Source organism: Lissotriton vulgaris, chromosome 9 (genome assembly GCF_964263255.1).
Source record: "Lissotriton vulgaris chromosome 9, aLisVul1.2, whole genome shotgun sequence".
NCBI classification, from domain to species: domain Eukaryota; kingdom Metazoa; phylum Chordata; class Amphibia; order Caudata; family Salamandridae; genus Lissotriton; species Lissotriton vulgaris.
This window is the reverse complement of record NC_141697.1, coordinates 1,122,826,301-1,122,851,859: the sequence shown is the minus strand read 5'-3', so window position 1 is coordinate 1,122,851,859 and position 25,559 is coordinate 1,122,826,301. Positions and strand designations below refer to the sequence as shown.

Sequence of the window (25,559 nt, the reverse complement as noted above, 5' to 3'; positions counted from 1 at the left end):
CTACTTCAGTCAAATTAAAAAAAATTAATTAGCTCCCTCAATAAAAGTACTTCGTCTTAGCTTTAATGGTTATTACCTATTGTTGAGTGTTCAAACCCAGGCCAGCTCTATAGGAGTGAAGATGTTACTATTTGCAGCGGGTGGATGCAGGGGTGGCTCTAGGCTCATGGCGGCCCTGGGCATGGAGCGTAGGTAGGGGCCCCGGAATAGGTGGTCCGGGTGGGGCGGAGCCCCCCTGAGCTCAGGAAGGTGGGGTCAGGATGTTTGGAAGTGGAACAGAGATGGAAGCCGCCAAATCCCTGCCAGGGGCCACCACGCAAATATGTATCCATCCTCAGAGGAATATTATATTAAGGAGATATATTGCCCTGGTGGCCCCTGGGGATTGGTGGCCCTGTGCAGGTGCACAGCTTGCACATGCCCAAGGCCGCCCCTGGTGTATGGGCCCATAACCGATTCCACTCACAGGATGCTTTTAAAACCCCGTTCCTACCTTTTTGCCTGGATAGCTGCCAAGGAACCAGGACCAACCTGCTAGCCGATCCGCCAACGGTGCACAGCAAGTGGCCCTGACTTCGCCACAGCACTCACTTCGTTTTTCTCCACAGCAGAAAGCCTGAAGAAAAATCACCTTTTGTACTTGCCTCACCCCTGATTTTCCCCCATTTTCTGGATTGTATTTTTACTAGTATTATGACTCTGAAAGCATGACATGATTGTTCAGTGTCACAGTGGCTACAAAATGGTACTGACAAAATTGATTTGACCCAATTTGCCTATTTACCTTTCTTCCTCCAAAGGCCTGGTATATGGTACGAAAAATGGAATAATGGTATAGAAGTTAAATTGTGTAGGAAAATACTCCTTTTTTGTGTGCTTACCCCCATTTTTTTGATAGATTGTATTGTTGTTCTTTCAACTCTGTGCACTGGGACACTGCTGTCCAGTGCCCAGTGCATGTGCACGTCAAAATTGGCTGTATTCCTCATTGCATCTTTAACTTACATTTAAGTTCCTAATATATCCTACAAAGTGTATCCAGGGCCTGTAAGTTGATTGCAGCACACTTTGCACCACCACTAAACTGAGAGTGCAAAACATGACTGTAGGCCTACCACTATGGTTTGCATGATCAGTTTTCAGACTGCAATTTTGACCTGTGAAAATAAATAACCCCTTTTGACAGGCTTAAATCCTCCTTTTCAATATTAATACATCACCCTTAGGCCTTAAATGCACATAATAAAGGGTGAATGGTAGTTAAAAGTAGGGCTTGTAAACGTTTAATGTTAAACATGTCCTTACAGGAACAAGTTCCTAAAAGATTTCTCACTGTAGCAGGTATATATGTTCCATAGGAAAGCATTAGAATACAATATTAAAACCTATAATGTTATCTCTTCCTAGGACCCGTTTACAAAGTATTGTTTTTGACTTTTGAAACTATATATTACAAGCCCAATTCACTGGTAAAGTCAGATCTGTAACACATATTGTACAAAAAGTACTATTCTAAGTCACATTTTACCTGCCTAAAGCCTCTAGGATCCCATTTGCAATGGCTTCTATATGTCAGCCAGGAGCTGAATAAAATATGAACATGCTCCCAGGTGAAGTGAGACAAAGGCCTTGGATGTGGGGAGATGTACGGTCCCGCTAGAAAGATGACCATCTGGGCTGTGCCTAAAACTCAATTACCTTCAAACAGGCCTACCTTGTCACAGGGATATGTACCTAACTCCTGGGCATCCTTTGTCCCCCTGGTCAGCCAGACACCAGTCCCAGCGGGATAAGATCTGCCACTAGAACTAGTTTTGAGTGACCACAGAGGAGGGGTTGCTCATTTCCCTGGCCACACTTCTAGGGTGGGCACAAGAGCTCTGCATAGAGAACGAAATGTTCTGTAATGTTTGGTTGGATTTAGGTATAGAAGGGCACTGCAGGACTTTTGTAGAGATTTTTCCTGTTGGTTAGGGAGGGGCCATGAGTCACCCCTATCCACAGGCTAGTGTGAGGTATTAATATGGCACCATTGAATACCCACTTCAGAAAACTATTTGGAAAGCAGAAGAAGCACTGCATCTGCACCTGCTGCTGAGAACTGTGAAGCGACCTGAAAGGTTGGACCTGCTCCCACTTAAATTAAAGACAAAGAAGTGGACTGGCTGACTCTTGCTAAGGGACTGGGGCATAGAAACTGCAAAAGAGGCTCAATTTCCTGTAAGAGCACAGCTTACCAATTTCAACTGGACTTGCTCTCGAGTTTCGACCCAACTGACTTCTGTTGGAGTGAGGGCTGGACACTTAGTGCTGTTCTTGATGTTTTGGAACGCTTGGATAGTGTTGGAGTGTACTTAACCTGCCCAATTCTAAAAATCATGGGTCTTAGAAACTTGTTCCTACCTTTTAACCTGGAGAACTGCCAAGGAACCAGGACAACCTGCTATCCAGTCGGCCAATGGTCCATGTAGGCCTGACTTCGCCACAGCTCCCGCTTTGTTCTTCTCCACAGCAAAAAACCCTTTTCAGCCGGCCCGGCGCCAACCAGCATTTGACTGCCCGATCTCTCCTCTGCTATAGCCTGCAGCCTTGTCCCACTGAAGAAATCCACCTTCCAGGAAAGAGTCGAGTCTGAACGTAGAGAGGTTCACTGGGCCCAAAGTCGAGCAGCATCCAATCAGTACTGATGACTTCATGGGCACAAACTCTGGACTTTTCCGAACTTAGGGGCACATTACAATGGGGTAACGATCAGTGGCGACCATTACGCCATCGTAACATGAAATACACCCTGCCATATTATGATGGCGGGGCGTATCGCAGTGGACGCAAAGCCAGCTGGGTGGGGCTGGGACAATAATATGGTGGCGTACCCAGCAGGCACCGCCAGCCATATCACGATGTGGGTTTCATAGAGGCCCTTCCATGGCGACAATGCTGGCGGGGATTGGCTTTTGGGGCCCGATGCGGGCCCCCAGTTGGTGGGGGGGGTGCACTTGGCAGTTCCCTGGACCAAGTGGCAGGCATCACGTGGTGCCTGCCACGTGGTGCAGGGAAATGGCAGGCATGCTATTTTGAAATCGCGGCAATATTAAAATGTGAAATGTGGCCGCCCGGGTGGCAGTCGCTTCCTAATTCGCGGTGCGAGACCGCCGCATGTCTGGCGGCTGGTCCCAAAACAGCTTGGATGGTGAGCGGACTCAGGTCTGCCCGCCATCCTAATAGGACCAGTAGATCTTATCCTGCCTTTGTCAACAACTTCACTGAGACCTCATCCTTCAATCTTCTCATTAAGCTAGTCTTCGGATTCTTCAGCCTGCCCCATTAAAGACTCTTCTTTCTCTCTAATTTTCTAAGTGTGAAAGTAACTTTCTGACTTGAACAAATCTGAACTGGGTATCCAACATGTACTCTGTTGTGGTTGACCTTAAACCATACCCATGTCCAGGTGTAAAGTGAACAGTTGCCCTGAAGTTTAGTGCGCTACACATTTTGGCTCTATTTTATTTAAACGTTTTAAATTTCAAAGCTTCAATTTCCCTTATTGGATTTTTGTAATTTTGTTTAGTGGGATTTTTGTTTTGCAGTAGGATTTTTTTGTGTTGTGTTTTTCACTGTGTAACTATTAGTATTTCTAAATGCTTAACACAATGTTCTTAGGTTTAGCTGGTCTGCCCCATGTCATAGCTACAAGGAGGTAAGTTTCAGTTTAAATTACTGAAACATTTACTGTAACTAACAAGAATAGTGGCATTATTAAGTGTGGTGGACTATAATTCATCCCAACTAATAATTCACTTTTTCACAAGTGTCATATCAGGGCTACAATGTATAGTTACAATACCACGTCATACAATATATGTCTTCCAAGAACACAGTTCTGACTAGACTGTAGTTAAAAAACACATCAGCGACACCTTGAATTGAAAATGTCTTTGTCATGTCGGAAACCTATTTTATATATTAATAAGTCACCCCTGTAAGCCCTCAGGTCTGGGTGCCTAATATATATAAGACAGTATAACATATTGAAAATAGTATACTCACACAGTGACTACCAAAGTCCCTGCTTTCTAAATGTAGGTAAAGCAAGATGCTCCATGAATCAGGCCTGGGTAAAGTTAAGAATGTTCATTTCTATCTTTGCCTCAGAAAATACACGCAAGTTGATTTTTCCATTTGATCTATTTTCCACGTAGTTCTAAATATGTTATTCCACAGAGGAAATAGATTTTTGATAACAGTCGATAGTAACTTTAAAATGCTCTTAAAAATATTCTTTGCGTTTTCAGAGCCAAAACTGGTTTAGAGACAATGTTGCCACTTACATCCATAGGCCATGGTCCCCAGAGAACATTAGCCTGGCCTCTCAGCCCAGGAAGGGAGGAGGCATTATCAACAACGAGCCACTTAGCATGAATTGACAATCTTAGAGGGGGCTAGTAGAGCAGGGATAGATGTATGACTGGGCAGCCTTCAGACTACTTTCTTTGAGTTGGAAATGCAAAATGAGGCTTACAAGCATGGCTGGAATTTATTCCCCCTAGTTGTTCTCAGCCCATTTCTTGAAGGAAGAAATCAATTCTTGCATTAGATAGAAGGAAGAGAGCTAATCACAACGGGACACTGGTTCAGGGAATAGCCAACACTGATATAAAAAAGGTTGGCCCTTTTGAACCTGTGGCTTTGGAGTTACTGCAAAGGGTAAGACTGGTGCCTCACCACCACTTCATCAGAACTTCCATGTACCTGAAGAAGAAGGCACTGCTTGAGGAGAGATTAGAGATAACCTGATTCCTGATGGCCCAGGAACTGGAACTGCTCTCCAAAGATCAAGTGGTTGTCCTCTAGCAGGGAAGACTCAAGAAGGCTCAGCTGACCTCTGATGGCTGGACACTGCAGGGACCCGGACTGGAGAGAGACCTGGTGTCCAGAGTATGTCCTGCAGACCTGCAAGCTACAGAAGTGACAAATACGAATAGTCCCATAATTTTGAGAAAATCAAGACTTTGTCATTTTTTCCACACCTGGAGGGCCAGGACAAGATGGGAGGTGAGCAGGAAAACAAGGATCATTCCAGTCAGTGCATGTTTCCACATTGAAAACAGGTTTAGCAGGACATTTCTGTAAATGTAGCTGTCCTCCTGGAGCCCTGCCCAGCTATAACTTCCAGTCTTGCCTGCTGCAAGATTTTTGAGACCCCCCAAAAATGTCTGCGGATAAAACATTGGCATCAAACCTGACCAGTATGACCTGTTTGGTGCATCTGACTTCAGCTATATCACAGTTGATCTGAAATTGTGCCTGGGACTCATATGACCACAAACTGATATTTTTCAGAAGCACTGTTTTAGGTACTTTTTTGCATTAAAACATTTTTTTTAAACTCATATCTGCACAGGTCCATTTATCGAATGTTAATTTATTATGATGTCTTTTTGATGAGTTGACTTTCATCAATATAGTTTGAATATTTGGAAACTTTATGCATTCATATGTGCTGTTCTGCTTGAACTTAACATGCATTTCTGTGTGAAATGTCTTAATGTTTGTGCCATAGTTACGAGAATTCAAGTAGAGTTTCACTGACACTTGTATTAAGGCCAGTGTATAACCTCTTCCATGCGTCGGACGGCCCCCAGCCATCTGATGTCACAGTGGGCGTGAGTGGAGGACGGCCGGGGGCCAACACTGCCAAACCAGACAAGCTGATGGTACGTGCAGCATCAGTTCCACGTAACTGCTACAAACCACAGACAATCCTCCAAGGCAGGCCCGTACCCGTTGAATCAGCTCAGCGCAACGATAGTGGGCTCCACTGCCTGTTATGACGTCACAGCGGTTCCAATGCTGAAACCAAATCTGCTTACTGAGGCGATAGCTCTGGAAAAAAATGCACTTACTGGGTGCCCGGCTGGGTCCCATGTGAGTACCCTTCCATTAAACTCACTTCCTTGTGGTGCACTATTGTCACTCTGACAGCGATTCCTTCCCTACATTACTAGATCCTGAAGAGACCCCTTATTGCTAACGGGGTTGAAACGCCGTCGAAAAAACCTAAAGGTAACCATGGGCCAGTCTCCATTATCATATTTGAAGGCTGTGCTAATTTTTTACAAGTCTGTTGGTGGACTTTGTCATTTTGGAAACCACTTTTTATGTCACAACATGTCACAAATTATCGTGTAGGTTCCATGTTCACTGAGGACACTATGCACCTTTTTGAATATACGTATGATGTTTATAAACTTCTTGAACTTACAAGTATATTGTGGTATATGGTTTCCTTCTTTCTCGGACATCCATTTAACCCTTTCCTATTGTCATTGTGCACATACACATTGTTTATTGTTTACATTGTCCACAGGAACCACTGTTTCTGTTTATATCTTTTCAGAATCTGGCAAAATCCTTTTTAATTCCTGGGTTGTTCACATGTGGTTCTTTCAAAATTGATGCCACTTTTGTAAACAAAGTAGGGTCCTTGTGGGTAACTAATCCAGCAGCCAGTAGTGTAGATTATGTAGGTTTATTCAGTTACAGGTAACATGGTACATCCTCACCGGGAACAGCATCCTGCTACTCAGCCCGACTGATTCCAACTGACCACTCATCCAAACCATGCACTCATGATCATTCTACTGCATCACACTCACACAGACTGAGCAACAAGGAACTAGGAGACACAGGATATAACAGAGATGTCTTTTTTATTACATCTAACTTGATTCTACCTTGAACCCTACTACAAAGAAAAGGCAAAACAGTTGTTGAGTCACCTGTTTTTCCTACTCTCACCCAACATTGAGTCAGTGTGGGGAATTTTAGTTTTGGGAATGATTTCTGGAAAAAAGTGCTAAGATCGAGAATCTGAAGAATATTGATATTTGGTGAATCCATTATTATTTTCAATTTCTTGAATTCACTATTGTAACTATGTACTTCTGTAGTGCTTGGGAACGTGTCAGTGTTGTCCAGGTGTTTTGCAGTATTTAGGAGTGCATATAAAACTGTATTTGATTGCAATTTTTCGAACTCTTGGTAGTTTACACTGCTTCTTGATTTTGGTCACATTATAGAGAAAATCTTTATACAGCAGAAGGAGTAGCCATTGTAACATGCGCCGTTGTACCATGTGATCATGTGTAATGCACGTAACTGAAGAGTTACTAACCTGAAGGCATGGTTTGAGGGATAGCTTAACATTTCCCTGACTTGAAATGGAAACTTTATGACAAAAATGTGTTTTCTAAAATCCGACACGTGACCCAACTTGCCCGTTTTGAGAAAAGTTTTATTTACCCTTTACTGAAATATGCAACTTTTTTTTATTATTCATGTGATGCCACCTATATTTTCCTAGAATTATGTATTTATTTAATTGACCCATGAGAGACATTTGAATCTTAGATTTGCAGGATAAACACTGACCAAATACATGAAATCCATTTAGATTAATTGTGCATATATATTATATGGATATCCTAAAAAATTAGTCAAGGAGTCAATCAATCAATCAATCAGCATTTCTAGAGCGTCGCACTGTCACCCCTCAGGGTATGGGGGTGAGAGCTCTTCATTGCAAAGCCAGGTCTTGGGGAAACTGTGGGAAGAGGGAAAAAATTAGCAGAAAAAGTCAAAACAGAGTGCAGAAAAACAAACAGAAGAGTCAAAATAGAGGTTAGAAAAACATGCAGAAAAAGCAAAACAGAGAAGAAGAGGGCAAAACAGAGGGGGAGACAAATGAGGGCAGAAAAACGACCATAAAGGCAAAGGAGGGGGAAAGAAATGAGCAGGCAAAGGCCAAACAGAGGGGAGAAAAACGAGAGCAAAAAACCAGCGGAAAGGCATAACAGAGGGCAGAAAAATTAACAGAAAAGGGAAATACAGCGCAGAAAAATGACCTGAAAGGGCAAAACAGAGCAGGAAACAAGCAGAGGAGGCACAAAAGAGGGCAGCAGGAAGACAGGCTTCAGAGGGTAGCTAACTGTGCGCAACCTGGGCAAGAGAAATGTTGCAGGGGGAGCAGGCACAAGGACCTGCTCAAATTGATTGTGCTGCGCCCTCCATTAAGTAGGTCCTGGGGATGGCGGGGAGCTGGGTGGTGGGAGGAGGGAAACAGCAGGAAGAGGGAAGAAACAAGCAGTAAAAGGCAAAGCAGAGGGCAGAACACTGACCAGAAAGGCAAAACAGAGGGCAGCAAAAACTAGTAGAAAAGGCAAAACTGAGGAGAAGAGGGCAATACAGAGGGCAGAAAATGAGCAGAAAGGCAAGATAAACAGAGGGCATAAAATCGAGCAGAAAAGGCAAATTAGAGGAGAAGAGGGCAAAACAGCAGGCAGAAAAACTAGCAGAAAAGGCAAACTGGAGGGCGGAAAAACAAGCAGACAATGCAAAACAGAGGGCAGAAGAATAAGCAGGAATGGCAAAACAGACGGCAGAAAAATTAGCTGAAAATGGCAAAAACTTAGGGCAGAGAAATGACCTGAAAAGGCGAAACAGAGCAGGAAACAAGCAGAGGAGGCTCAAACAGAGGGCAGCAGGTAGAAAAGCAGCAGAGGGTAGCTGACAGTGGGTAAGCTGGACAGGAGAACTGTAGCAGGAGGAGCTGGCACAAGGACCTGCCCCATTGGGGTCATGCTGTTGCCTTGGTGGAGGGTAGAGTGCTGGGTGGTGGGAGGAGGAGTACAGCGGGAGGTGGGAAAAGTGGGAGAAGAGGGAAGAAACAAGCCTAAAAAGGCTAAACAGTGGGCAGAAAAATTAGCAGAAAAGGCAAGCAAAAAGAAAGCAGAAAGTCAAGCAGAAAAGGCAAAACAGAGTAGAAGAGGGCAAAACAGAAGGCAGATAAATGAGCAGAAAATGCTAAATGGAGGCCAGAAAAACTAGCAGACAATGCAAAACAGAGGGCTTAAAACAAGCAAAGAAGGCAAAACCGAGGGCAGGAGAACAAGCAGAAAACAGCAAAAAAGAGGGCAGAAAAATTAGCAGAAAAGGCAAAACAGAGTTATAAAGGAGGAAAGGAGGCCCAAATAGAGGGCAGCAGGTAGACAGGCAGCAAAGGGTAGTGGACTACGGCAAGCTGACCAGGAGAAATTTCGCAGGCGGAGCTTGCACAAGGATACTACCATTGACTAACAATGAACAACCCTGAATTTAGCAAAGTTGTTGAGGCGTTGCCCTGTACAATGCATTATTTAAAGATAGAATTGTAACTATTCCTTTGCTTCCTATTTACCTTCCATTTAATTATCTTTTCTCTATTTGCATTCACTTGTGTAATAAATGATGCCCCCACCTACATCTAGAGTTTGTTGATTGTATCTACCTGTGTAATGTGAACTGTTAGATGATGATGTTGTTCTTCTTTTTTCCCTGAGTCACATAAATATTTTGTTCTCTTCTGTAGAATTACACTTTATGACTACCAAGCCATGTGTAGGACAAATAAAGAGAGTAGTGACAGTGCCCGTAGTTTACTAAATGTAAGTATACATTAGTATCCATCATAAACACCCACCCATAACTCCACTATTATGAGTAGTATACTTCCACTCATTTCAAATTCCTCATTCAAATTCTGTATTAATACCTTTTTTGCTCTAATATTTTGCTTCTCTTATGCACTGTTTTAATAAAAAATAAACAAAAATTGTCATGTTTTGCTATACATAGTTAAATGCATTGCTGAAAGAAACTTTTTAATGCATCATCAATACTTAAACAGTTGTATCTTAGCACTCTTAATATAAAAAGTTTAACATCATCTTTACTCACCATTTTCTGAAACCTAAGAGAAATGCATTATCCTCCATATGAAAGCAATAGTCATTCGATTCAATACAGTAATGCTTCATTGTCAAACATCCAAAGCAAAATATCATTTAATTTTCTATACAAAAGAAACATAAAGGACGTGGACAATGCAAATGAAAATCATGAGTTACTGCTCTATATGAACCCCAGGTCTGGTGGTAAAACGGAGTACACAAACATTACTAAAATATGTTACAAAGTGTCTCTTTTTCCACAGGGAATCATTGTCTTGATAAATTTGAACAAATTGAAGCCTGCGTTAAACTCTTTCAGTTTGACCGTGCTAAGGCTGACAGTCTTCAAGAGCTGAATCCAAGTGGGCATTATTGGTTTTCAAAATTAAAATGCAGATTATAAATATGCAGACAATGGATTTGCCTTTGGCATTATTTGCATGTAGATTACCTTAGTGCAAAATATCACTGGTGCAGCCTTTGAGCACCATTAGCTAGTTTTGGAGATAGAGACTTTGAAAGGGCTCAATCAACCCTTCATTTTTAGATCTCCATTTGTGGAGTATCCTGCAAACTCTATGCTCCTTAAGTCAAATAATTATAAGCTGTTCTCTTGGTTATTTGAAAAGCTTTTCAGAAACTTTCAGCAATGACTTTTCATTCATAACTAGAAGTGTTAACATCATTCTTTAGACTCATCAATATTAGACATTCTGCTCATTAGTTTGCTAGATCCCATAAGTTGGTTGCTAAGATATTTGTCTGATATTGTTTCGACCCACCTTTATATGCACTTTAAATTAATACGTTTCCAGTTAACTGCAGTCACAGTACGTTAAATACTAGTCATATGTCTAAAATGTAAAATGTACTTGTGAATTACAATTTTTCAAACAAGAGCAATTTTTGTGTTTATAACTTTTAACTTGCCTTGATTTAATCATCTGTTTGAATCTGTTTTTTACTATGAAACTCACCATTTCATTCCAGATAATTGGCATTAAAATTATTTTCAATGTTTGAAAAAATGTAATTCTGTCATATGATGCTTTAGACAAAATATGCCTTTCACTTTTCTTATTAAACAAGTTACTTCTCTCCAGCCTTATAAAGCCTTCTTTGCTGCAGTAAAATGGATAATGACTGAACTTATATTGTAAGTAGAATTTGTACAAATTTGTAGCACATTTGAACTCTGCTTTGAATTTAAACAGTTGATTCCGCTTATAAGAACACCATGTGGAGAAAAAATATATTATAGGGTAAACATAATTTTTAGAATGGGAATACTGGATTTTCTGAAACAAAATAGCAGAAACTGGAAGTGTTGATAACTGGAAATCTGTAAGTGGAATCCACTGCAATTTTATTTGAGTAAATACACATCCATGGCATCTTCAATAGCATATTTAAACTTTCATTTAATGCTAACTCCTATATCAACATGCTTACATTTTGGAAATAGTGCATAAATGAACCGATTCAACTACAACATAAATCTCATTACTCACTGTCTATTTCTTGCTTTATTTATATTTTGTTTCCGCGAAGACGTATTATATGTGAATTTAACTAATTTATTGTGAGCACGTGTTAACAAACATTCTGGCCTTTGTGATTTTACTGAAACTAGGCAGCTTGTTGTTTGATAAGCAGGCCATTTTGCTGATTGAAAATGTCTGTGTGATTTCCTGTACAGTAATTTTGAAAAGTGGGGCCTGATTTACAAAGGTAACATTCATGTTTTAGTGAGTGTACACTTTTTAGCAAGTTTATTACTTTATGTATTCACAATCTCTTAGTCTAAACTTACTACAAAAGTGTAACTTGCATATCCCCACCCCAGAGTAATGCCATTGGCTTACTCTTCTGATAGTGGGTGACGCCCCTTCTCCTTAAGACCCTCCCTGAATCTCACTTACCTCTCCCTAATCTCATCCCTTCTTGTAGTAAACCTGTCCCTTTTCCCACCCACTCCCTCTGGTCCTCCTCACATTTACTACTAAAACCTATACTTAAGCGTGGCGGATACTCCACAGTCGGGTGAAGAACTCCACGCGAATAAGTGTAGGTAATGCGGAGACATAAAACTCTGCACAAAGTTTGTGAATTGCAATTTGTAATATATTTCTTATTACTAAAGAACGTACTCCAAAGTGCAGTTTGTGAATCAGGTCATTAGTATTTAATGCCAAAAGAATCTTTTATGACATTTCAATATTTACCATGACTGATGCTAATATGTTTAAATGGAAGTGCTTCACAGAGTTCTATAAAGTCATTTCAAATGTTTCATCACTACAAAAAAAGTCCTAAACGTTTTAGATACATTTGATATATTTTCATTTTATAGACAAGCGATTCATATAGAACTAAACAATGCTTTTTGTGTGCAGTATGTAAGCAACAAACAGTAACATTTTACCTATTACATACCTTAAACTAAACACAAGAACACTTGCTTGTATTTTTTTTTACTATAGTCCATTGAATGTGTTATTGTTAGTCAAAAATTCTAACTATTTTTCAAAGGTTTTGAAATTTTGTAACGTGGATTTAGAGATGTCCTTTGGCTGTCCTATCTTAGCCCAAACTGATAATGGCTATTTGGAGAATGTGGTCGATTTTCCCCATTTTAGCTTAGGCTACAATTTTAAAGAAGCATGCAACGCAACATTGTCATTATGATTCTAATTGATTTGTGGTTGAATTAGGGGTGGTCCGGTCCCAGTGTAAGTACGACCAGTCTTAAAACAAGTAAACAAAAGCTTTTCTGAAATGCAGTGGGAAATAAAACCAAACAGTTTGACGTGTAGTGAATAGAATTTTCACGTTCCCACAGGAGAGGAGTTAAACTTTCTGTATATCTTTGTACGAGATGCTTGTATTTAATGTTTCCTAAACCAAAATGTCAGAAATTGATTTTGTGATTTGCCAACTTAAAATCTATTCACTGCCTTATTATTAGTTCCAAGTTATTCGAAAAAAATAATTAATTTATTTAGTCAGTAGTGCTCTGTAAGCATGATTAATATTGCCCGTGCCGTCTTCTAGGTTTGCCATGCTAATGTATAATTTTAGCTTCTTCCCCAAATGATTAATGTTTGGAAGATGGTTGCAAATCACATTGACCACAAAGAGCTTAGAAATCTTAATCAAGTTGTCATAGTAAATCTCTTGAGTGTATTTATTTGGGAAAAACATGTGAATACTTGTGTATTTATATTTGAACGCTGAGCCACTGCTAATAAGTTACCACAAGTGTTGGCAAAAAATGAACATTTTCTTTTTGAAGTTCTGGGCAGAGCAAAGGGGGTGTTTTATTTGTATTTGTGTTATGGGGCTAGGAAAGATCTAACCTTATGCCATTTTACTAGGGAATCTAAATGCATACTGAAAAATAATAATACATTATGGTTAAATATTTAGTGTGGACGCAACGTGCTGGAAATTATTGCAGGTTAATATTAATGAAATTATTAAATTGTTTTGCTGCTATTTTTTAGTCGTATTTGTTTTAAAACTTTCAGGAAAGTGGACCTGTGAATGATAACAGTACATCTTACCCATTTGTTTAGGTTTCTGGTGGAATTTAACCTATGCAATTTGTGGCACTCCGATCTGTCAGTTAAAGGTAAGAACTACGTACTCATCCATTTATAAAAAATTACAATGCATTTTGTTAAATGGTCTAAGAAAAATTCTCAGCTTAGTGCCTGTGTTTGGGAATGCGACTATTTCATCATTTTTAACTGTAACACATAGGGCCCGATTATAAGTTTGACAGTGCGGTGGCTGGAGCGCCCCTCCGCTGAACTGCCTAACCCACGTGAGAACCGCCCGCCGTATTGTGACTTTTTTAGTCATTGGTGGGAGATTCTTTAGTGTTTCCACAGCAATGCATATAAAATAGGCATAGGAACCGCAATGGTAACGTCAAGGAATTTCTAGCACGGCATGTCCTGCCAAGTATATTGATACCTCTTGACTGCTGCGCCACTGCCAGGGAACAGAGGTTGCCTGGTGTAGTTGGCTGTCCTATGGTGGCACAACCATCAATGTAATATTGTGACAGTTGGGAGAATGCAGATGCCACCCCACCACAAATCTGGTGGTCCGAGGACCACCAGACTCGTAATTAGGCCGGTAGTGTACACTTGCTAAGATTTACTGGAGCTGAAATCCATTGCATAATTGGCAAATGTACGTCTCTGAGATAATAATAGAACAAGTATTCGGACTATATACACAACTGATATTTTTTAAAGCTGTGGCTTTGTTTTTAAATTGAGAGATGTGACACAGATTTCTAAATATTGATACTCAGAACAAGACAGATGCCACTCTTGTTCTTACGTGTGGGAACAAACCATTGAGGCTTCATGTGGCCTTTGATACTGGAGTTTTACTAAGTACATAGAAACCTACTTTCTCAATTGTGACAAACACAAAACTTTCTTGTAATTTACACAATATTTTGAGGTACAGATTTTGGGGTGTGCTTCCATACACTGATGCCATGCACTAACACGAGGCATGATGGTCTCATACCTGCTTCTCCTGTCCTGAGAAGCACTTGCTGGAAAATTTTGTTACAGAAAAAAATTGTGCTATATGTAATTCATGAATTCACATTGATGCAAATCACCAGCGGCTCGTAGACACTGTACATCTCAAGCACTATAATCGCGTAACAGTGAGTTGTGAGCTACATTGCACTGCAAACATATATTGCACTTTTTGATCATACATGTGTTTTCAAATTCACACCTTCGTTAAAACTTACTCTAACTTTAGGGCAAGTTCAGGTTTGCTGGTCAGATCTGAGCGGCACTCTCCTTTAGTCACATTATGATCAAAAATGTAAATAAAGGCCATATAGGTTATAAGTAAAATAACAGTAGATGAACATACATAAAGGTTTACATGGATTTTTAGGTTCAGCCACAATATGCCATATCTTGGGTCGATACTGCAGGATTGCGAAAGACTGTAGCACAGATAGAGATCCACATATGAAAAACAAACATAACTGTTTTCATGGTCTCATATGCTCAAACAAACTATGTTATATCAAACAGGCTTTGATTCTGCCAGAATGCTCAAGACAGTAATACCTCTAAAAAACACAAAGGACAAACAAACACAAAAAGTTACAAGTGTAATCATTTGTGCAACACAAATTGAGACAAGCACACAATTACAGGTCTTGGCCACCTTAATAGTTTTGTGTAGGGTAATATGAACTGATGCTAGCCTTACAAATCCCTTTTCCTGAATGCCTTGGATATCAAAAGCATGGTTTTGACATGGCTGTGGCCACGCCCCCTATGCATGGTGAGATCATGTGGATGCACATTGCCCAATAAAGTCCATGGCTGTTGGGTAATGAAGTCCCACTTTATACTACAGGCACTTTTCTTTATGTACAAATATTTATATTATTACAGAGATTATGGCTCAGCTGAAATCAACACCATCTGTCTTTTTTTCAGTTTTTTAACCTGTATGTACACCTCTTGAAAAAAAAAGCCTGTGGGTTACACATGTTGGGCAAGAGTTTTTGGGGGGAGTAGTATGGATTGTTTTTACAGCTGCCCAGTAACCATTTTTCTTTATGGGGGCTTAGGCGAGTATATTGAACAATAACCTTGTTATATCGAAAGAAGTGGAAGGTATGCCATTGCAATTACTACTATATCTAAATATCATCTCTCTGGTGTCGCCAATATTGCAAGGTGCGTCCTTACTGTTCAAGAGTTAACTGTCCAGTATGAATTATTGAACTGGAAAGTATTAGGTGACATTCCTTACTGACAAGTCCTCTAAATAAATATGTTCTCTTTGTTGGACAGCAAGTTTACTGTCATCATATGCCTAAAGACACTTTGTTAGCTTGACAATGGTGTGTGCGTATGTAATTAGCTGGGTCCATGGTATGTCATCATTCAGACCCAAGACCAACATTTGTAGATTGTAAATCCAGTTCTGGTTGAAATAGAGCAATTTAGGCTTCATGTTCTCTGTATTTTGGGTCAGTTTGTTGATAACATATCATTTTGGGTTGTCTTCTGGGTCTTACTTTCTAAGAAATGCCTTGTTAATTTTGTTGTTGTTTTTCTGCACCTTATTGTACTTCTGTGTTGATGTATCCTTTTTGTGCCTTTTAGTGTCATTATTCCTATGTACATGTGGCTGCATTGGCAGTTGATCATGTAGATCGCATTTTTAAATGACCTTTGATGAGGTACTTCAGATAACAGGGACTGAATAGTTCTTTCACTTTTTTTGTCAATGGACAGTTATTACAATGACCACAGAGGTAATGACCTAAGAGCGGAGAGTGATTTCATGTTTATTGCAATGTATTTTGTAGATCAATTGTCTTAAGTATTCTGTGAACTAATAGGTCTTTTAATGACATACCCCACCTGAATGAGAACATAGATTTTTCGTATCTTAATAGACCCAAAGTATTACTTCTCCAGTGGTTGCTAATTATTTTCATTACATGATTTTAATGTATTTAATATGTGGTGACGCAGAATATGAGGTCTGGCTCAGACTTCTGGAATGATTGGAGTAATTGGTCACAGGGGCTATTCAAGACACTCTTCATTGCTCTGTTTATTATTTTGTGTAGGGGCTCCTTTTCCCTAAGTTGTATGGCTAAATTGCATGCATGATTTTTACAGTAATTTATCTGTATAATTACTTCTAAGTCTAGGGAACTGAACAACCAGTAAGCGGTCGCTCAATGATTTTTATTGGAAACTGTTATAACTAAGAAGTTTGTTTTGGGCATTGACTTGTAAAGAGCTTACATTTTAGTGTGTTAGTGTGTTTTTGTATATTAAAGTCCAAGAAGGATATCTCCTTTCTGCTCATTGTCCTAGTGAATTTAAGAAATTCATTCCTATTAACCAGTTCCTAAATGTTAGAGCCTCTTTCTCGTTGTTGTATTGTTTATAAATTACAAATTAGAATATTGTTGGAAAATGCATTGGACTGACTCATGACATGCTTAATTTCAAAATTACGGACATACAAGCATGCTATGCTGGGACAAATATGCTAACTGTGGAAGTGTCATGCACTTGTAGGTAAAAGTAATTCTCAAATATGAAATCATTTCTCATAATTGCCATGTTTGTGCAGTCTAATACAAAATCAACCAGGGAAATTTAACCCCAATTGGTACCCCACAGTAATCTGTCAAGAACTATTCCTCTTGTGGAATACTTGTATACAAAGCCTCCCCATCCATTGTTATAAGTATTTCTGAATGTAGATCAAATGTAATTCCCTCCAGAGTATTAAGAATGCCCTTGGTGTCTTTCACTTATGAAGGCAGTTTCAAGACAAGATGTCCTAAAAATGGTCTGGAAATTTTGGCAAAGGCTCTTAAACAGATTCTGTGCCCAACACAATCAGTCTTCCTGTTGCTGGAAAATTTCCCTTGTGCACTTTAGGCAAGATGTAAATTACAGTGCTGATTACAAGTGCCTGGGTGTCACATTTGAGAATTATCACACATCATAAAATCCAACACTGCTGTTTTTTACAATTGTGGGGTAAACAAATTATCACTTATTCTTTGCTCTGCCATCTAACACAGCATTTACCATGCAGATTGTTTTCCCAACTTCAAAGGAATCTACATGTCCTGGTATTTAACGTTGGTACATATTGACAGGTTTTGTTGACCAAAGTGTATATGGGATGCATGTTTTATCATGTAATGCATGGTTACCAAAAAATCCAAACAACCCGTATATCTGCAACCCCTTCTCAAAAAGTTTTTTCAGAGGTTCATAATGTAATGAGTAACTTGTAAAAACATTTTCACCTAAATCAAGTACCCTAAGATGCAATCTAGGAGAACAGTCATTGGCTTTGTAAAAACCGCATCTTCCAAGGCAAGAAATCTTGCTTACAATTGCATTTCATGACTAAAACAGTCAAAAGGCCTGCTGTATCGAAACAAAAACACAAAACAAAAAACAAACTTGCATTCTGCCTTTATGAGATGAAGAATTTAATGTGTGATTATTTAGCTTATGTGAGAAACTGGGTTGCTAGTTGATTAGGGTGTTAACCCTGGTCAAGCGACAGCCACAATCCCTGTCAGGGTGAACCACAAAAGTTACTAAATTAACATGTGCATAACCCTTTGGTAGTCCTGTGTTCAAGTAGCAGAATGGGTCTCAAGCAACAAGGCAGGCCTCTAAGGGTTCAAGGCAGACTTTAGGCTGCAAAGCAGTCCTTCGAGGTGCACAAAGCATTCTTGAGGGCTGCAGCCGACGGTCTTCTGATAATCCTTCAGTAGTTCGAGAAAATAAACTGAAGAGTGAGTCTGAGGGTTCTTTTTGTATAACTCGGGCCTTTCTTCGACGAAGAAGTTTCTAGAGAATTTTCTATGAAGTTTCTTGAGGATTCCTGACTTTCCTGCCTTAGCTCCAAGCTGGCTACATAACATTGAAGTGGTGACAAGTTATTTGTGTTAAGGCAGAGCACAGCCTATTCAGTTGCATATGGGGCTGTGCCAAAACCGATGCAGGCACACCTAATCCCTCTATTATGTGTCTGTCTATGAGTAATATACAAAGTCCAACTTCCTACCTAGGAACAGGCTGCATGCACTAAATGGTCAGGGCAGCACAACGCCAACTTTCTAAAAGCTGCATGTTTTAAATTGTAAATTAAAATTTGACAATACCACTAAAGAGGATTTTTTTATTACAATTTCTCTGACATAAAACATGAAAACCTTACCTGTTCCAAATCAAAAATAAGTACTTAATAAATGTACTAAGACAACCCAATGTAATCATATGCAGTGAAAAATTAATTTAGGAGCTTTTCACTAGAAGAACATGTAAAACTTAAAGATACATCCCTATCCTTTTAATTACAATGCACTCTGGCCTATGGGCTACCTTGGACCTCCTGTAGGGGTGAGTAATATTCAAGAAAAGAGGAGTTTAAGGCTTGGAAAAGGGGATTCTATTGTCAAGTCAAATTGATAGTTTAAAAGTGTATACAGGTTGCAATGGCAGGCCTGAGACATGTTTTAAAGAGCTACTAAACTGAGTGGCACATTAGGTACTGCAGGACTACTTGTTCCATTTAATTTATAAGCCCTAGGTATATTGTGTACCACTCTACAGTGGACTTATAACTAAATTAAATATGCCAATCATGTGTAAGACACTTTTATCATTGCTTAAAGGAGTGGGTGCAAGAACTTTAGCACTGGTTAGCAGTGGTAAAGTGCACAGAGTCCTAATGCTAACAAAAATGAATTTCAGAAAAAAGTGAAAGGTAAAGGGTTTGGGGTGACCCTGCAGAGAGCTCCAAGTCCAACAGTGGATATTGAGATGTGAATAATTCTTCATGGATTGCAATGCAAGCACTTCATAGAAGAATGAATGATGTTTCAATCAGTCAGTAACATGAGTTGGAGAGACATATTTCCCTGGCTCAATCCAATATCCTTGCTATGTATATTTTCAAGATTTGGTAGCCATATGGCTACCAGAAAGCTGTGCTTTCAAGCCAGACTTAATCATAAGTATCCCCCACCATTGGTAGATGGTAAAGTGCAAGGTATTCCTTCTAAAGTATCTGATAAGGAATTTAAATAACCTAGACCCGTCACACAGTGTTAGGGAATATGTACTAAAAACAAAGTGCTCTCACATGCGCATTGAATAAAATAGCAATCCCCTTAGGGACCCCTTCCCGATTGCGAGTGCTTACCACTCTTCTGAGAAGGGTGGTAAACTGCGAATGTTTGCGACTGCAATTGTGGTTGCAAAACATTCTTACATAGCTTAAGGAGTCGCTGTTAGAGAGGGACTCCCTTGGAAAATCCCTTCCTAATAGCGAGTTGCTCATCCTATTTTACAAGTCGCAAATTTCTTTGCGACTCGTAAAATAGGATTAGTACGTGGGCCACTGGTTTTCTGCGGGCGCAAACAGGTTTAAAATCCATATACACCCTCAAAAACCCTTTGTACAGCTGGCCCTAGATGTGTCCCATAAGACACGAATATCTTCCTGATAAGACTAAAACCTCAAGAAAAGAAATTAAAACGGGCTTAAAATGGGTCCACTATGCCTTCTGGGAAATCTAGGGGTTACAAATTAGGCTATCCCATTGGGCTAGCTAACCTGAAGTACATAAAATGCACATTGCAAATACAGTTGTAATTTAAAACAATTATTTCAATGATGAAATCCATAAACATACATACATTATATAAATATCTACAGAAAATATATTAAATCAGCTTTTTGAACTTGTGAGAAAGCAAGTAGATTAAAAACATACATACTATCAGATACTGCATAAATGATGATACTCATCATCAGAAAATCCTCGTAAACAGAAAGGGTCTTATTTACAAGAAAGTGGCTCAGCATGCACTACAAGCCATTTGGCTGTGCCACGCTGCATCACTTTCAAAGTACAGGGATGCATCATACTTACAACAATATGTTGCATTCCTGTGCTATCTCCTGCACTGGCCCACAATTGGCTGGCATGCACCAATGAAGGCACCCTTGCACCATGGTACAAGGATGTCTGCATTTTAGGGGAGATTGTTTTTATGCAGAAAGGGACACATTCCTACACAGATACAATCATGCGAGGTGTTTTCCTTTTTCTATGTGTACAGCATAAAGCAGCACAAATAGAAAGAGGAAAAAACAAGTAGAAATATATGTATTTCTCTTTGTTGTGCTTCCTTACGCTTCCCCTGGGGAGGTGTAGGATTCTGATGCATTCCCAGGTTTATGAAATGTTGTAATTCTGGGTTTACAGCAAAATCCATGGGTGTTGCATGGGAACACCCACAGCACGCCTCTTTCACACAAAGTGCTACATGAAAAGGGTCCGTATTTTCGTGGCCTTGAATATATGGAGCACCACACTTTGCTGCAGGTGTGTGACAAAAGTGATGCCCCCGAGGCTCAAGGGGCTTGTACATATGTCCCATCATTTTTTTATGAGCTGTAAGACTTTACACATATAATTTGCCATGGAGTAGAAAATGTGCAAGGATGGCAGCATTTGGAGGTGGAAAAAAGCAGGACGGCATTGGTTTAAATTCACATTGCCTAAAATGGGTAAAATATAGCAGCTCTTCAAATCCCTAAAAAGAGATGGAATAAAACAGAGTATGTAAGGTGCCTTGAGTCGATATATTATCACAAGGGCATTTAGATAAAAATGTGGGTCTGTCATTTTGGACTGGTAATGTCACTAGATGGTGAAAAATATCCAATCTAAAGCTGGTCAAGAGTAATTTATTCTTGGTGCTATGGACAAACTTTAGATATGCTTGCAGAGTAAAGGTAACCAAGGATAATTGGTTGCTCAGCCCGCTAGGTTTGATTAGTTCAACAGTCAGCCTATCTACCTTAAACATCATGAGTCTTATCTTTCTTAGTTCTTTTCTTGATATAGACTGCAAAGTTTCAGGGAATTCAAAAACTTCTGGGAGCCCCAAATCCAAAAAAGTCTGTTTAATATTTTTCAGCCATGGTATTTGATGCAATGCAGTCAGGTTAATGCTCTCCTTGACTACCTTACGATTGAGACGAGTGTCAGGACATGTCCACAGTTTGTGCCACAGAAGTATATAGGCAGAGACCGTGCAGTGTTGGCAGATTCGTCATCTCTGGGGCACTGACAATAAAGATCTAAAACAAAAATCTCCACAGTTTGTAAGGAGGGGGCATATCACAAAATCCTCATAGGTCTTCCCCATATAATGCAGTTGGTATACCCTTGGCCTTGTATATAGTCAGCATTAATTGACCAGTTTATTATCAAGTTTACATGCAAGATTAGTTAAGGTAGTGATTGATTTTACAAAATTACATTTCCTTGTGTTGATAGCAACCTCCCCTCTCCTGCTCTGTGAAACCATAACCCCTAAATATGAGAACGAAGGAGTGAATCTAAACTTGGTGTTGTTAACAACGAGGTAATGACATCTTACAAAACTCATCTCATATTTCATTACAAATGCTTACTCAGGTTTGTGGTTAAGCCCAGATCCTGCTTACACTCCCAAAAGAAGATTAGTAAACTCTGTAGACCATAGGGTTACAAGCCATGAGGACAGCATCATACTCTTAGAGAAGGTCTGGAATCGGTCGCTGATCTATCTGGGGGAAGCCCTTGCACCATTTGACCAACATGTCACCCTAGTTATTTATGTTTAGGGTAATGTCATGTGTCCCAGTTAGGTCTAGTAGGACCGCCTGCATTTTTACATGTACACGGTTCTTCCCTAAAATCGCCTTCACTTTACCACATATACTTTTGACACACTTTTGCATTTGTTACACTTGGGTTAGTTTCTTGGAACCACCAACCTTGCTAACATGAATAAACTTTGTGAGAACACTATTTGATTTTGATTTGATTTTGAATAAAATTTATATTGCGCAGACAACAACCCGAATGCATCAAGGCGCCTAACAACGAATATCAAAACAAGGACATATCACCATTACATATAGGCCTGCACGAAAAGATGAGTCTTCAAGGCCCTTCTGAAGGCCGAGAGAGTGGGTAGGGATCGTAATTCCAGTGGAAGGGGGTTCCACCATTTGGGCGCCATGGTGGAGAAGGCCCTACCCCCCCATTTAGCTCTCCTGAATCGAGGGGCTGACAGTAGAAGTCTGCTCGAGGAGCGTAAGTTCCTAGCCGGGATGTAGCGGGACAAGATGGATCCTACACCAGTGGGGCTGTTTTTGGCTAATGCCCTATAGGTCATGCACAGAATCTTAAAGTGGATACGGTCCTCAACAGGGAGCCAATGTAACAGCTTTCTAGCCGCTGTGTCTGAGGCCCGTTTGGGAAGGTCGAGAACGAACCTGGCAGCCGCATTCTGGACTACCTGCAAGCGCTGCAGTAGACTTTTACTCAGTCCCACATACAGCGCATTGCAATAGTCCAGCCGCGAGCCAATCAGGGCAACAGTGATCTGTTTTCTTGCCTGCAAGGATAGATAGTGTCTGATCCTCCTAAGAATGTGGATAATGCCCCAACAGGTAGAGATGGTTCTGTTGACCTGTTTATCCAGATTGAGGGCGGGATCAATCATGACCCCTAGATTTTTAGCAGAGGAGGTAGGGGTGGGGCAGGCTCCCAATGAGTCTGGCCACCAGCTAGATGACCAAACATCCTCTTTCCCTCCAAACACCATCACCTCCGTCTTCTCTCCATTCAGTTTTAATGAATTGTAAATCATCCATTGCCCGACTGTCTCCATACAAGATCTAAAATTGGAGGCAGTCGGAGCACCTGATTGGGAGAGAGAGACGAGGATCTGGGTGTCATCTGCGTATGATACTATCTCCATCTCATAAGATCTAATTAGCCTGGCAAGTGGGGTCACATAGATATTGAATAGGGTCGGACTCAAGGCCGACCCCTGAGGGACCCCACATTGCACAGGCAGGGATGGAGATAGGTACTCCCCCAAATTCACTCTTTGCGCTCGATGGTTGAGGAAAGAAGTGAGTAGGTCTAAGGCTGCCCCCTGAACCCCAACCTCCCTCAGCCGAGTTGTTAATACTGAGGGAGAAAGGGTATCAAAGGCCGCCGTCAGATCAAGGAGGATCAGGAGGGTGGTCTGGCCTCCATCAACACGCGTGCGGATATTATCCAGCACGATGGTGAGGGCAGACTCGGTGCTGTGCTCCCTCCGGAATCCATGTTGGGAAGAGTCAAGACAACCCGAGTTCTCTATGTATGCCGCAAGATGCTTATTAAGATGTGCTTCAAGCATCTTTGCAGGGGCCGGGAGGAGTGAGATGGGCCGATTTTTTTTTAGAACTGCTGGGTCCAGAGAGGCCTTTTTAAGTAGGGGTTTTACCACCGCTTTTTTCCATTGGGTGGGAAAAAGGCCTTCTCTCATGGCTTTGTTCATAATATCAGCCAACGGGGGCAAAAAGATATCTCTGCACTGTTTGAGGATCCTAAGTGGACATACATCCAAGGGGGAACCAGATTTAATTTTATTAAGGGGGTTGTCCAGATCCTCCACAGAGAGAGGGGGAAAAGAGTTTAAGGTTCCTACAGGAAGTGTTTCTGCCGGGACAGGGTCCATGGCTCCCAAGGCAGGGGGCCCAGTAATACAATATCTCTGCAGCTCCAAGGCAGAATAAATATCTACAATTTTTGCCTGGAAAAAAGAGGCAATATTATTGCAGAGCTCTTGGTATGCCACTACAGGATCAGGGGTTTGAAGAGTGATAAGGGAGTCCACTACCTTGAAGAGCTCTTTAGGAGATGACATTGAGGTTGTCAGGGCCGTAAAATGTTCTTGTTTAGCCTCTATGATTTCTCCTTTGTAGTTCCTCAGCATAGTCTTATGGGCTTCCCTGTCCTTTGGATCCCAACCAGAATGCCATAGTCGCTCCTGCCTCCTTACTTCTTGTCTAAGAAGTCTAAGATGTTCGGAGAACCAAGGGGCTGAAGGCCTTTTCCTGGCTCGATGTCGCAATTGTATAGGGGCAAGTTCATCCAGTGCCTCAGTCACAGTCTTTTCAAACTGTGTGACTGCCATAGTGACGCTTTCCCCTTGGGATACGAGAAAATTAGGTACCCACGGGGTAAGGGAGCTGCTAGTAATGTTCTTAAAATTCCTGCACAGTTCCTTATTGTTCAAGATATTTTTGGACATATGTGAGGAAGGGCAGGATAGCTCAAATGGAACTGCTAAGTGGTCTGACCATGATAGAGGGATGGAATCCTTAATTGTCAACCTCTCATCATTGGAGAAAATTCCATCGAGCGTGTGGCCTGCTCTGTGAGTAGCCCCTCTGACCAGCTGGGCGAATCCGCATGCTGACATGGCCTCAAGCAGAGAAATAGTCTCCTTAGTATTAAGTTTCTCCAAATGAAAGTTAAAATCACCCAGGATCGTGAAATCTTTTCGACCAAAGTAGGGTTCTAAAACATGAAGAAGCCGTTGTCCAAAGTCGGTACGAGAACCAGGAGGGCGGTAGGCCAGGATTCCATTGAAGAAGACACTATTGCCACTTTTTAAGGAAAAGAATATAGCTTGAAAGCTGTCCATAGGGTCTGAGATAGAGACAGTGTGGCAATGAAAATGATCCTTATAAAGGATTGCTAACTCTCCTCCCACCCGGGTAAGTCTATCCTGACGAGCTAGGCAATATCCCTCAGGAACAGCTTCAATGAGATCGGGATCAGACGAGTCTTTTGCCCACGTTTCCGTAATAAAAACCAGGGAAGGCTTCCTGTCTAACACAAGTTCCCTGAACATGATGTTGTTTTTAATGAGCGAGCGAGCGTTTAGGAGAAGACACTCTTCCTTCGGAATCCCACGGTTAGGGGAAGTGGGTAGGTTGGACATATGACTAGGTGGAAGGAGAATGGAATTAGCCTTGCCAGGAATCTGACATCCACATGGTAGCTTGCAAGGAATAGCGTCCGGCGAGATAGAGTAGGAGCATGGGAGCCTAGGTGGTTTAAGTGCAAGCAAAGTTTGCGTAGAATATCTGAAGAGTGGAGGTTCTGGTGCATCTAAGCCATACGTCCAGCCGTCCTGCCCGTCCTTAGCGCGGACGGGCTGGACTCTGGCGTGACTCCGGCGTCACTACGGCGCACTCGCTGCACGCCATTGTGGCCGGATTATATAGGGCCCTAGCCAGTCCACCTGACTGCTAGAGCGCAGGAGAATACAGCGCTTCCCCGAACCCTCCCAAGATGGCGCTCAACTAAATCCGAAGCGCGAGGGA

The 25,559-nt window shown here is 41.0% G+C and overlaps 1 protein-coding gene across 2 annotated transcripts in view; it reads left to right on the top strand.

The window, feature by feature from the left end:
- Positions 1–25,559, top strand: part of CACNA2D3 (calcium voltage-gated channel auxiliary subunit alpha2delta 3) — a 2,559,454-nt gene that overhangs the window by 2,478,387 nt on the left and 55,508 nt on the right. The window contains exons 32-34 of one of the 2 annotated variants that reach the window (XM_086939135.1): positions 9,407–9,482; positions 10,871–10,923; positions 13,346–13,401. In XM_086939135.1, the coding sequence (XP_086795261.1) occupies positions 9,407–9,482; positions 10,871–10,923; positions 13,346–13,401 (185 nt within the window). The remainder of the gene's footprint in view (positions 1–9,406; positions 9,483–10,870; positions 10,924–13,345; positions 13,402–25,559) is intronic. The other variant, XM_086939136.1, reaches the window with a different exon arrangement.